We start from the raw sequence: 15,416 nt of genomic DNA on the forward strand, positions 1-15,416 counted from the left end.
GCTTCCTCCAAGCATACCGACCAACTTAGAGATGCACAAGCTGACGAAATTACATATAAGATTTCTATTGACGAGTTATAGACAGGTAGAGGTCTTAATCAAATTGGTACATTACAACGAGCTAGTGATACTCGATGGAGTTATCACCTTAAATCACTTTCAAGCTTAATCAAAATGTTTAGTCCAACTTGTGAGGTTTTACTTAAAATTATTAAGGATAGCATTGGTCCAATCAAAGGCGACGCAAATTCAACATATGAGTCTATTACTACATTTGAGTTCATTTTTGTTCTTCATATCGAGCAAGAAATAATGGAGATCACTGATTTACTTTGTCAAGCTTTACAAAGACAATCTCAAGATATTTGTAATGCATTGAGGCTAGTTGCATCCACCAAATTGTTATTGCAAAAAATGAAAGATGAAAGATGGGATGGTTTGTTGTCTCTTGTTATGTCGTTTTATCAAAAACGCAACAATGATATCCCTGATATGACTTTTCCATACTTTACTAGAGGGGCCGAGCGCGCAATGATCTTAGTGATCATACACTAGAACATCATTACCGAGTGGATATATTTTACGAAGCAATTAATTGTTTGTTAATGGAACTAAATCATCGATTCAGTGATAGATCAACAGAATTGTTTCGACTTTCAACAACTTTAGATCCTAAAAGTGTTGATGAGCCTTTTCGAAGTGGTGATGTAATTAAGTTAGTAGAGAAGTTTTATCCTGAAGATTTCAATGAACAAGAGAAAGTAGTTTTGAAGATACAACTTCAACATTATAAGATTGATGTCGTTCAACATGCAAATTATAAACTATTTAAATCTATGTCAGAATTGTGCCAATGGTTGATAAAGACTAGAAGAGTAGCGAACTTTCATCTTATTTATCGAGTAGCTAGTCTCATACTTACTCTTCCAGTTTCTACTGCTACAACGGAGAGGTCATTTTCAGCAATGAACCTCATTAAAACAAGGTTACGTAACAAAATGGAAGATGAGTTTTTGAATGACTCATTGGTTTTGCACTTCGAGCGGGAACTTGCTGAAAAGATTAGTTTAGAGACGGTTATAGAAGACTTTAAAATGCAAAAGATCGTCGCGTTCCTCTTTGATAAATGATGTAACAATCTATTAGTTTTATTGTTTACACTTTTGATATGTCATAATTTTGAAATCAATAAAAATTCTTTACATATTTCAATTTTGAAGTTTTGATTTCGACCCCCTAGTTGTAGTGCTTGTGTTCCACCCCTGATCTAACCTAAATGAAATACTTGATAAACTAAAAACTTGGAGTTCTAAGGAAACTAAAACCAGTCAATAGACACGAATAATTGATAGAACCAATAATATATAAGTATAATATTTTTTATATTTATCGATGTACCTTGGATTCTAATATTTTCTTTAAAATCCATTTTAAATGGACGAACTATGGATGTTGGTTCAACCCCAGCAAACCAACTCATGATTCCTGTAATCCCTGGAGATCCATACTACCCCGAGCCCCCTGTGGCATACAACCCTATCCCACCAATCGAGGAGGCACCGATGCAGCAGGAAAAGATCGAGATCGAAGAAGATCCCGAGGAGGACATGGAAGAGGATCCCGAGGAAGATATGGATGAGGAAGATAATGACGAAGTGATCATGATAACCGAATCATAATCATCTGTCACACCTCCATCCACCCCAATTCACTCTTTCACTACAGCTCCAAGTCGATGTCCCATGAAAACTGCCAGGATATCAATCCCAGATTGGAGAACCACAACTCTGAGGCAAAGCAAGAGGCTTTCCTACACCCAAAAGAGGGTAGATCAACCTTCTTGGGAGAGCAACAAGGTGAACAAGTGGATATCCGAAAGGAAGGCCGCGAGAACTTTCGAGAAAGGTCAAGCATCGGGAACTGCACCTCCATCTTCCATGGACATTGATGACTTGTCTTTACTATTCGAAGAAAATACCCGCTTGCATGGAAAAGTCTGGCACATCAGTGATGAACTAAGCACCATGCAAGGACAGGTAGCACAGAAGAGAGGAGGAATGACTCATATGGGGAGACAGCAAGAACAATACCAAATTGAGCTAGATAACCTCCACTAAAGGATGAACTACCACCATAGCAACTGGATGAACTGCAATGCAAGGATGATTGCTATGGAGAATCAAAACTATATTGCTCTCTCTCTGGCACATGGAATATAAGAAAGGCATGTAGCACTCGAAGAAAGCCATGAAACACTCAAAGAAAGGCATGCAGCTCTCGCAGTAGACCACATAGAACTGGTTGCAAGGCACACCGAGTTGTCTAATGCGGTGGCCCAATTCATGAATTTATGGTGATAAGAAGTATCGGGTTGTAGCAGGGAAAGTTGTTAAACATGCAAATTTTGATATAACTCTTCGGATATGTTAGGTTATGTGAGCATAATTTAGTTTTGTTTGTTTCACTTGTACTATAGCAAAATTTAGGGCTTTTGTACCCCTAAAACTTAGGTCTTTACATTTTTTACAAGTAAAGATCGATGTAAACAGATACTAATGTTTAAAATGAAATATATGATGCAGTTAGTTTCAAAACCATGTCGAACTATCATATGAACCATTTTGTGAAGAACAATTGCTATGAAAAGTTACAAACAAAAATAATCATTCAAATTAAAATCTTAAAATGACTAACACTAACATCGCAAACTTACTGATTGTTATAGGACGTTAATATTAAAGGGTTTTGAGCATTCTAACACTCCTAAGGTGTGCATGCAACCCTAGAAACCTTGGATCTACGTTTTCTCTATTATACATGCAAACTTTCATTTTCCAAGGTTTCATCCTAACTAGCATACCATGAAGTATATGTAATACATAAATCTAGTAGAATGACATACCTTTTCTTGTAGCTTGATACCTTAAGCCTTTAAGAGCCTAGCACCCCAAGTGTGATGCCTCAAATGCTTCACACCACACCACCAACAATTAGAAGAACTTGAGAGAAGTATACTTGCACTAAAAATCGGCTAGCCCTCTTTCCTTTCACTTAAGTGCCGATTTTGGTAGCTATGGGGACCTTTATATAGAGTGACATAACTATGGTTACACCATGCAAACCCTAATGTGCATGACTTTCCACATTCCTCATGATCCATGAGTTTTAACCTCCATGGAGTATCCATGGGTCACCACATGGGTTTAGCCAAACATAAAGGATTACGGATTATAAGCCCACTATATAAGAATGAATGATTTACACAATCAATCCCCATTTATTTAATTAGTCTCTTTTGATCACAAAATTAATTCCAAATTAATTCTTGATCAATACTAATTAAATAATATGATTTCATATTAATATATTAGAACTTATAATATATTAACAAATCATAAATATCCTCTCCTCATAAGTCCATCCTTACAAATTGTTCCGGTGCCATGCAACCCAAATGGACCATGCTACTCTCGGGTCAAGTACATACCAATTATAGTTATGGGCTTAGACACTAAATCCAAAAGTCTCCCACTTGGATAAGTCTAATAACTATAACAGCAAGTATGACTTAAAACACCGACTAGCAATTGTAGCTCTTAAAGCCTCTGTCGAAACGAGACTCTCGATTTAAGATAAGTGATAATATAATCCTCTGTTCTCAAGATATCAACCAGATAAATACATGGAACAACGTCATACTTATTGTCCAACAGTTTGTTTCCCGATTTCCGATTTTTTTGACATAGAACTTAATCGAACAAATCAATTTAGTTCTGATCGGGCCCGACACATAAGTCAATACAAAATCATTGAGGTGCCCAAGATATTGCTTTTAATACTCCAAGGACTAAAAGGAACAGTTAAACTTCGATAGTATATGCTTGCACTAACTATTCATTGAATCATACACAACATCACGCTTTATAACATCGAGTTTCCGATGCGTTTTCATACTATCAATGTATAACCAACTCATAGTCAACAACTCATATATCTAGGTTTGAAGTCTTATATGATATTATTGTCTGACGATCACTCGAGATGAGTTCCATGAAGTGATACTAGTGAGCGCGGGTTTATACCAATACTCAGACCTTATGAGCACTCTTGAATGTTGCAACAAACTTTGCTATGTCTAATACAATTCAGACAAATCTACAAGCCAAATTCATGAGAGTCTTGATTCAATACCTACTTACAACGTATGATCGACTGTGGATAGTTTGAATAATATAATTATTCTGGAAGTCAAAACATGCAAAGTGAAACAATAGTAAATGATTGACACAAGACAGTACTATACTAGTAAATAAAAACACCTTTTATTTAAACATCAAATGTCAATTACGTTTCAACTATTACAAGTTTCGAAAGCTATCTAATCATTAAAACTAATATCATCCTTCAGCCCAATGCGCTTTGGATGCTGTAAATGCCATGAGGAGTCCTTCTATTCGATGTTTAATGAAGTGGTATTTTCTGTCGATGTGCCTGGATCTGCCATGATCCATTGGCTCCTTGGCTAAGGCAACTGTACTCTCGCTGTCACAGAAAATCTCCATAGTCTCCTTTATAGCTGGTACAACTCCAAGGTCTCCAATGATGTTCTTCATCCATATTGCCTCCTCCGCCTCGCTTGCTGCTATATACTCTGATTCGCAAGTTGAATCAGCTACTGTCTCCTGCTTGGAACTTTTCCAAGTTATTGCTCCTCCAGTCAGGGTAAAGACCCAGCGTGAATGAGAGCGGAAATTATCCCTGTCGGTCTGAAAGTTGGCATCGCTATACCCCACCACTCTCAAGTCATCACTCCCACCGAGGGTAAGGACCCGATCCTTAGTCCTCCACAGGTACTTGAGAATGTTCTTAACCGTAGTCTAGTGAGCCTTACCATGATTCCCTTGAAACCTGCTGACCATGCTCAAAGCAAAGGCCACATCAGGGCGAGTACAAGTCATAGCATACATGATCGAGCCAACATCGGAAGCATATGGTATTCGAATCATCTCAGCTATCTCAGCCTCTATACTCGGACTCTGAGTTTTACTCAGTTTGGCATTGCTATGGATCGGTAAATCACCTTTCTTGGAATCCTGCATGCTGAATCTTTTCAGCACCTTATCCAAGTAGGTACTCTAACTAAGTCCTATTAGTCTTTTACTCTTGTCTCTCAATATCCTTATCCCAAGAATATAGGCAGCTTCTACGAGGTCCTTCATAGCGAAACACTTCCCAAGCCAGGACTTAACCTCCTGCAAGGTTGGGATGTCATTTCCTATGAGTAGTATGTCATCCACATACAGTACCAAAAAGCTAACTATACTCCCACTAGCTTTGACATATACAGAGGACTCATCCTCGCTTCTCGAAAAGCCAAACTCTTTGACTTTCTCATCGAAACAAAGATTCCATCTACGAGATGCTTGTTTCAATCCATAAATGGATTTATCAAGCTTACACACTCTATTAGGGTGCTTTGCATCGACAAAACCCTCTAGCTGACTCATGTAAACATCCTCAGCCAACTTTCCATTAAGGAAAGCGGTTTTGACATCCATTTGCCATATTTCATAATCATGAAATGCGGATATGGCTAGCATAACCCTAATAGACTTAATCTTCACTACTGGTGAGAAGGTCTCATCATAGTCAACTCCCGGAGTTTGAGTAAAGCCCTTCGCAACCAGTCGCACCTTATAAGTGTGTACTTTCCCATCCATGTCGGTCTTCTTCTTGAAGATCCATTTGCACCCGACTGTCTTACGACCCGGTACATTGTCAACCAAGTTCCAAACTTGATTGTCATACATGGACTGAATCTCGCTGTCCGTCACCTCCTTCCATTTAGCAGATTCGGGGCCTGCCATGGTTTCCTTGTAGTTGTTAGGTTCATCCAAATTTATCAGTGTGCTATCACTGATAAATGTATCACCCTCAGATGTTATATGAAAACCATATAACACAGGTGGAACACTAACTCTACTAGAACGCCTCAGAGGTACAGACTCGTCAATCGGATCGAATGAGTTTCCTCCTCAGGTTGATCGCTAGTGTTTGAGGTTTCTTCACCGCTTGACTCTTGAAGTTCTTCAAGCTCAATTTGCCTCCTACTGTGTCCTTGGCCTATGAGCTCTCTCTCATGAAAGAATCCTCTCCTCGCAACGAAGACAACATTGTCACTCGGTCTGTAGAAGAGATAACCAAAGGATTTATGTGGGTGGCCGATGAAAATACACCGCTCACTCCGAGGTTCGAGCTTGTCGTGAGTCGCGCGTCTCACGAAAGCCTCGCAACCCCAAACCTTGATGTGGTCTAATGTGGGAGCCTTCCTAGTCCACATCTCGTGAGGTTTTTTGGCAACCTTCTTGGTAGGGACTAGACTAAGGATATGGGCGGCGGTCTCTAAGGCATACCCCCAGAATGAGATTGGTAACGAAGCTCGACTCATCATGGAACGAACCATGTCCAACAAGGTTCGATTGTGCCTCTCAGCCACACCATTAAGCTGTGGTGTCCTAGGTGGCGTTAACTGTGAAACAATCCCACATTCCTTAAGATAGTCTAGAACCTGGATACTAAGATACTCACCACCCCGATCGGATCAGAGCATCTTTATCTTCCTGCCCAGCTGATTCTCCACTCCTTGTTTAAACTCTTTGAATTTCTCAAAGGTTTCTGACTTATGCTTGATTAAGTAGATATATCCATATTTGCTGTAATCATTAGTAAAAGTCACATAGAAGCAGTTAGCATCCATTGTGGCGGTTCTGAAGGGCCCACACACATCGGTGTGTATGAGATCCAACAAACATTCACCCCTTTCACAAGTACCAGTGAAGGGTGACTTGGTCATCTTTCTAAGTAAGCAAGATTCGCAAGTTTCATCCGACCTTAAGTCGAATGACTCCAAAACTCCAGCCTTTTGGAGTTGGCCTATGCACTTCTTGCTGGCATGTCCAAGACGACCATGCCACAAGCATGCTATATCCAATTCATTGGAAGAATCAATGTGCAACACATTATTTCCTAAGTTATCTACAACCTTCACAATTTCATATACACCATTACAAGGTAATGCTTTAAAATAAAAACACCATTATAATAAGCATTAATAGCACCACATTCATTATCAAATGAAAAACTAAACCCTTATTTGTACAAACCATGAATGGAAATAACATTTCTCGCCATTTCAGACGACTAGCAACAATTATTCAAATCTATTTCTAACCCACTACTAAGCAATAAAGAGTAAACTCCAATCTTGGTGACCGATGAAACCTTCTTATTCCTCATGATCAAGTTTATCTTCCTGTGCTCCACATCCTTACTTCTTTTTAGGCCCTGCACATCAGAACAAATGTGAATTCCACAACCTGTATGAAGAACCCAAGAGTTAGAATGTAATGAGTTTTTAGATCGAATAGTGTAAATACCTGCATGGGTGGCCTTAACCTTCCCATCTTTAACATCCTGCAAGTATTTGGGTCATCTTCATTTCCAGTGCCCCTTTTCGTGATAGTAGAAACACTTTGCTTCCATAGGAATGGAAGAGGGAGCAGCAGAACCAGCCTTGGTCCCACATGAAGAGGATCCATCAAGAGACTTTCCCTTGTGGCTCTTTGAGGGAGCCTTCCTCTTTTTCCCTTTCCCTTGTCCAATTTCCAGAACAGGGGCATTTGCGGTAGGAGTAGAAACAACCGATTTACCTTTGAGACCACTTTCGGCAGTCCTCAAAATCCCTTGAAGTTTGCTAAGTGTGACCTCTTCCTTGTTCATATGATAGGTCATGTGGAACTGATCATAACATGGAGGTAAGGAGTGTAGAATGATATCTATAGCCAGCTCCTCAGGAAAGTTTACATTCAACTTTAGCAATCGGTCCACAAACCTTTGCATTTTTTGCAAGTGGCCGGTGATGGGTTCACCATCCTTCATCCCGGTTGTTATCATGGAAGAGGTAATTTCATACCTCTCTTGATGAGCACCCTGATGGTATCTTTCCATCAGGTCCTGGTGCATCACAAAAGGGTAGAAGTCCTCATAGGACTTTTAGAGTTTAGCTGTCATGGTGGCCAACATGATACAAGACACCTTGGTGGCATGCTTCTCATGAGTGCTAATCTCAACGATCTCCTGAGGAGTAGCAGAAGACTCATCGTATTCCTTAAGCTCCTTGTCTAGGACATATTCCTTGTCCTGATAACGAGTGACCATCCTGATGTGACTCATCCAGTCATTGAAGTTGGAACCATCAAAGATGACTCTCCCACAAAGGTTCATGAGAGAGAAGGAGCCAGTAGGGTTTGAGCCAGAAGCAGTGTTGGAAGATATCTGAAAAGAAAGAAAGACAAGTTTAGATTAGATAAAGAGTCCTTAATATAACATCCAAATGAAATATTAAGGCTACGACCCAACAAAATATTTTACAAATTGGAAGAGGGATGCCGTAATACAACTTGCAAAATAGTTGAAAAACGAAATAGTTATTAAGTTTTAATTTGATTGAAATTCCTAGATCCTTTGAGATTCATTGAACAATTCAATGGCATGTTTAAATCTCGATTATGCCCTTCAGGTTGGTGACTGGGATACCGAGGATCACAAACAAGGTGTGAATAACCATGCAAAATGTGCTTGGTACTCTCGACTTTATCACCTAATAAATGTGCCAGATAACCACACACACTCTATTGCTCTTATGATAAACATCGAGCCACCCTTTTTCATTCTTACTAGTCCAAGTTAATGTGCCGGTTAACCACACACGCTCCATCAACGACTTGGTAAGGTGCAAAGTGCAATTTTCATGGATTAGCATCAATTTCACATTTTCCTAAAGTAACTAAGATTGAGAATTTATAAAAAGTTTAGTTACTTTATTAGTATCATTATACTTAATGAGAATTATAGTCCTATCCAACCCGTTCGGCTAACGACCCTCCACTAGTCAAGGAAGCGGTGGGTGAGAGTGGACATCCATTAAACTGCCATTTTATAGGCAACCTTATAGCCCCCTTATAGACCGGCTTCGTGAATGAGGCCTACTAACGGTACGACTGACTTGATCTTATATATATATATATATATATATATATATATATATATATATATATATATATATATATAATTCACTTATAATACTATAAAGTATAAGCGTTGAATTTTAAACTTTTAAAATTTTAGGGTTTGGAATTAAAGTATTCTAAAGTGACTTTACAAATTCCGAAACTTGAGGGCAAGTTTTGAAACTATTCAAAACCTTTCATTTCTATAACTTATGAGTTTTAATGACTTTTAAGGAAAAGACTTTTGGAATTCCATAACTTTAGGACAATAATTAAACTAACAAGCAATGTCAAATAATATCTATGATCTAGCAAAACTCATAAGCATGGATAATCCGCATGAACAATTTTCAAGAATCATATAAACTAATATAAAACTTGAAACTTTGACAATTACCTTTCAAATTGAATAAGCACAATCATTACCACATCAAAAACAAGTTTATTTGTTAAAAAACAGTTTAGGGTAATGATTCTAGTCCAATTCCAGCTTTAAAACTCGAAATTCTGCATCCATGAGCACCAACTCGTCGAGTGAATGAACTAACTCGGAGAGTTGGTCAATTTTTAAGGTGGACTCGGCGAGTCTGTCAGTGGACTCAGGGAGTTCACTGTTCAGACAACAGAAAATCGATTTTTTTCAAGCTTTGAAAACAAGTAGCATCAAGTATAATGGAAAACAAGCCTAGGCTCTGATACCACTGAAGGGTTTTGAGCCTTCTAACACTCCTAAGGTGTGCATGCAACCCTAGAAACCTTGGATCTACGTTTTCTCTTTTATACATGCAAACTTTCATTTTCCAAGGTTTCATCCTAACTAGCATACCATGAAGTATATGTAATACATAAATCTAGTAGAATGACATACCTTTTCTTGTAGCTTGATACCTTAAGCCTTTAAGAGCCTAGCACCCCAAGTGTGATGCCTCAAATGCTTCACACCACACCACCAACAATTAGAAGAACTTGAGAGAAGTATACTTGCACTAAAAATCGGCTAGCCCTCTTTCCTTTCACTTAACTGTCGATTTTGGTAGCTATGGGGTCCTTTATATAGTGTGACATAAGTAGGGTTACACCATGCAAACCCTAATGTCCATGACTTTCCACGTTCCTCATGCTCCATGGGTTTTAACCTCCATGGAGTATCCATGGGTCACCACATGGGTTTAGCCCAACATAAAGGATTATGGATCATAATCCCACTATATAAGAATGAATGATTTACACAATCAATCCCCATTTATTTAATTAGTCTCTTTTGATCACAAAATTAATTCCATATTAATTCTTGATCAATACTAATTAAATAATATGATTTCATATTAATATATTAGAACTTATAATATATTAAAAAATCAAAAATATCCTCTCCTCATAAGTCCATCCTTAAAAATTGTTCCGGTGCCATGCAACCCAAATGGACCATGCTACTTTCGGGTCAAGTACATACCAATTATAGTTGTGGGCTTAGACACTAAATCCAACAAATATGCCGGCAAGAAAAGAGTACTCGTTTAAAACCATGTGTGCCAACTCCACAACAAAAACTTGGGTGTCCCAAAAAGGGTCGAACAAATCCAGCGATGACCCCGGTAGCAGAAACACCATCTTCTATCACACCAATGTCACCACCCCCTGTGTTAGGGCATCCCCAAACCACTGCGTAATTGGAACAACTAAAATCTGAACGCCTTTCAATCGCATTGGCAACGGCTAGGAACCTGGACTCTGGAAGGCCTATCGTGGAAGTGAATGGGCTCAGGAACGGACTCGGAAGCACTCTAAACTCAAATCCCAAAGAAACTCAAAGGACTTGTTCATACAAGGACTTCATGAATTGCAAACCAAATAACTTTTACGGAAATGAGGGAGTCATCGGTCTAACTTGTTGGATCAAAAAGACAGAAGGAGTCTTCCAGATCTGTTACTACCCTGAAGGTAGCAAAGTACGGTTGGCCGCATGTACCCTGATGGATGGAGCCTTAACGTGGTGGAACGATCACGTAAAAAGTCTAGGAGTGTCGATTGCAAACTCCACGTCTTGGGAGAACTTTAAGGCCTTGTTAATTGAAGAATAATGTCTACGAGATGAGGTGCAGATGTTAGAACACGAACTATGGAACTTAAAAATGAAAGGTGCTGAAGTCAAAGCATATACAACTAGGTTTAACGACCTTGCACTTCTCTGCCCATGGATGGTGACCCCCAAAAGCAAGAAAGTCGAACGCTACATTTGGGGCCTAGCACCTCAAATTAAGGGGATGCTTATTTCATCAAAACCTACAACCAATCTAAGTGCTAAGCGCCTGGCACTTCAATTGACTAAGAATGAAATTGATCAAGGAACGATGATAGCTAAGATTGAAACCCAAGAAACTGGAAATAATCACCACAAACTCAAGTTCAAGGGAAGAAGAAACCAGAGTCAACAGAAGAAACAACAAGTTGAAAAGGTGTATACTGTGACTCCAACCACAGTTCAAACCCAATAGAAGAGTTATGCTGGAAACAAACCACTATGCACCAAATGCAACCAACAACATATTAGGGAATGTTTCCATTGTACCACATGCAACAAGAAAGGGCATACTGCAAAATTTTGTCGAAGCACGGGATTTGCTGTGACAGTACAAGACAGGGGCACTGGATCAGGGTCAGGAGGAGGAGGAACTTGTTTCGAATATGGAGATAAAGGGAATTTCAAACAGAATTGCCTGAAACTGAAGAAAGGCTATGACAATGCTTGTGGTCGAGCTTTATGATTGGGAACATGGATGCGATACAAGATCCTTCGGTGGTTACTGGTACGTTCCTCATCAATAAATTATATGTTACGATTCTCTTTGACTCGGGTGCTGATAGAAGTTTTATAACCCAATCATTTAAACAACTATTAAATCACGAGTCTAGTAAATTAGATGTAGCATATGAAGTAGATGTAGAAAACGGTCAGATTGAAAGCACCAACGAAATCCTACATGATTGTATCCTAACTCTATATGACCATACGTTTATCATCAATCTAATGCCCATGCCAATTGGGAGCTTCCGCATTATTATCGGTATGGATTGGTTGTCTCCTCACCATGCTGAGATTTTATGTTTTGAAAAGGCTATACGACTAACTCAGCGTAACGGGGAAACCATGATGATCTACGGTGATAAGTCGGGTCAGAATTTAAAGCTTATTTCTTGCACCAAAGCTTAAAGGTATCTATACAAGAAATATTATGACTTCTTGGTGCATGTAATAGATAAGTAAAGCAAAAAAGAAAGAAATCAAAGACATACCTCAAGTATGTGACTATCCCGACCTGTTTCCAGAAGATCTTCCTGGATTACCACCAGACCGCAGTGTCGAATTCAGAATCGACTTAATTCCAGGAACAGCAACAGTAGCAAAATCCCCCTACAGATTGGCCCGTTCTGAGATGTAAGAACTTTTGAGCCAACTGCAGGAACTTCTTGTTAAAAGTTTTATTAGACCGAGCTTCTCACCTTGGGGAGCACCGGTCTTATTTGATGTGTCTTTCAGGATGTGTATCGACTATTTGGAGTTAAGCAAGTTAACAATCAAGAACCGTTATCCACTCCCCAGAATAGACGACCTGTTTGATCAACTTCAGGGATCCAATTACTATTCAAAGATAGATCTTCGATCTGGATATCATCAACTGAAGGTGGTAGAGGAGGATGTTCCGAAGAGTGCATTTAGGACTCGATACAGTCATTACGAGTTACTAGTTATGCCTTTCGGATTAACCAATGCTCCAGCAGTATTCATGGACCTCATGAACCGTGTGTGCAAGCAATACTTAGATAAGTTCGTGATAGTATTCATCAATGACATTCTAATCTATTCTCGCACCAAAGAAGAACACGGATAACACCTGAAATTAATCTTGGAACTGCTGAGGAAAGAAAAATTGTACGCCAAACTCTCCAAATGCGAGTTTTGGATCAGAGATATACATTTCCGTGGGCATGTGGTGAGTAACAAAGGAATACATGTTGATCCTACAAAAATCGAAGCAATTAAGAATTGGGATGCGCCAAAGATACCAATGGAAATGCGCTAATTCTTAGGCCTTGCAGGCTACTACAGGAGATTTATTGAAAAATTCTCCAAGATAGCAAAGCCTCTCACTGCACTAACACAAAAGGAAACTAAATTTGACTGGGGAGACAAGCAGGAAGCCGCATTCCAGAAGTTAAAACAGAGATTATGTAGTGCACCAATCCTATCCTTACCTGAAGGAACTGAAGATTTCGTAGTATACTGCGATGTATCAATTCAGGGTTTGGGGTGTGTATTAATGCAGTGAGACAGGATCATTGCATATGCCTCTCGTCAACTCAAAATCCATGAAAAGAACTACACAACCCATGACCTAGAATTGGGAGGAGTAGTATTTGCCTTGAAGATTTGGAGGCACTACCTCTACAGAACCAAGTGTATTATTTACACTGATCATAAAAGTATCCAACACATATTTAATCAAAAAGAACTAAATATGAAGCATAGGAGATGGATCGAGTTAATGAACAATTATGAATGTGAGATCCGGTATCATCCAGGAAAAGCAAATGTTGTAGCAGATTCTCTAAGTTGTAAGGAACGTGTGAAACCCCGACGAGTAAAAGCACTGACTATGACCATGCATTCCAACCTCAATGTGAAAATTCGTGAAGCTCAACTAGAAGCTCTAAAAGAAGAAAATATTGGGGAAGAAGCTTTACAAGGAATGGATACAACTGTTGAGCTTAAGGACGATGGAACTCGTTATTTCATGAACATGATCTGGACACCCAAATTTGGCGACATCAAAAACTTAGTCTTGGACAAAGCCCACAGATCACGATATTCAGTACATCCTGGCTCCGACAAGATGTATTTAGATCTGAAGAAATCGTATTGGTGGCCTAATATGAAATATGATATTGCCACATATGTGGGAAAATGCCTAACTTGCTCTAAAGTCAAGGCAGAACATCAAAAGCCCTTCGGATTACTACAACAACCCAATATTTCTGAGTGGAAATGGGAACAAATTTCAATGGACTTTATGACAAAACTACCAAAGACCCCTAGCGGTTACGACACTGTTTGGTTGGTGGTTGACTACCAATCAAAGAAACTAACAAAATGGAAAAGCTGACGAGAACGTATCTCAGGGAAATTGTCAAATTTCACGGAGTGCCAATTTCTATTATCTCTAATAGAGATAGGAGGTTCACTTCTAGGTTCTGGCAATCACTGCAAAAATCCCTAGGAACCCGCTTAGATATGAGCACAGCTTACCATCCCCATACTAATGGTCAAAGTGAACGAACCATTCAAACACTAAAAGATATGCTTCGGTCTTGTGTGACCGACTTTGGAAACTCTTGGGATACTCATCTACCATTGATTGAGTTCTTCCATAATAATAGTTATCACAGCAGCATCGGAGATACGCAATTGGCTCGAGAACACACAAATGACACTCTACGCACTGGACCAGAGATAATTCACGAGACAACTGAGAAGATAATTCAGATTAAGAATCGACTTCAAGTCGCGCGTGATCGTCAAAAAAGTTATGCTGACGTGAGACGTAAGCCTCTAGAGTTCCAGGTTGGAGACCGAGTGATGTTAAAAGTCTCACCGTGGAAAGGTATGATTCGATTTGACAAGAGAGGCAAACTAAACCCAAGATACATTGGACCTTTTAAAATTCTTGACAGAATTGGTCCTGTTGCTTACCGAGTAAAGCTGCCTCAGAAACTAGACAAGATGCAAAACGTCTTTCACATATCAAACCTGAAAAAGTGCATGTCAGATGATCCCAATGTAATACCTCTCGATGAGATTCAACTGAAAACAAAACTCCACTTTTTCGAAGAACATGTGGAGATTATGGATCGAGAATTCAAACGTCTAAAACAAAGTCGTATCCCTATCGTGAAGGTGCACTGGAACTCTAAACGAGGACCAAACTGGGAACGTGAAGACCAAATGAGACATAAATACCCCAAATTGTTTAACGATACCCCATCTACAAGTTGAATTTCGAAACGAAATTCTTTTAACGAGGGGAGAATGTAGCAATTAGCAAAAATATGAATGTTTGTACGATATTATATGTTGAACGTAAACAATATAAGTGTTTTATTCAAAACGGCATAAGGATTTAGCATGTTTCGTTTAGAAAAGGTGTCGTGAAAATAAAAGCGGTGACTTTATGTTAAAATACGTTGATGACGGGTTATTTCCGACTTATAAATCAATCCGTAAAATCCACCAATTAAAGTCATTTGAATGCAAAATTTAAATTACCGTCTCGACACGGCTCCGGGTTATTC

General features: G+C 39.1%; 1 protein-coding gene across 1 annotated transcript; it reads left to right on the top strand.

Annotated features, from left to right (window-relative positions):
* Nucleotides 1-312: 312 nt before the first annotated feature.
* Nucleotides 313-1,130, top strand: LOC145157607 (uncharacterized). Its single transcript, XM_079076633.1, has 2 exons — nucleotides 313-436; nucleotides 670-1,130. Exons 1-2 carry the CDS (start codon nucleotides 313-315, stop codon nucleotides 1,128-1,130), a joined length of 585 nt encoding a protein of 194 aa, XP_078932759.1.
* The last annotated feature ends 14,286 nt before the right edge of the window (nucleotides 1,131-15,416 follow it).

This window comes from Lactuca virosa, chromosome 2 (assembly GCF_052849685.1).
Source record: "Lactuca virosa cultivar CGN04683 chromosome 2, Lactuca_virosa_CGN04683_v6, whole genome shotgun sequence".
NCBI classification, from domain to species: domain Eukaryota; kingdom Viridiplantae; phylum Streptophyta; class Magnoliopsida; order Asterales; family Asteraceae; genus Lactuca; species Lactuca virosa.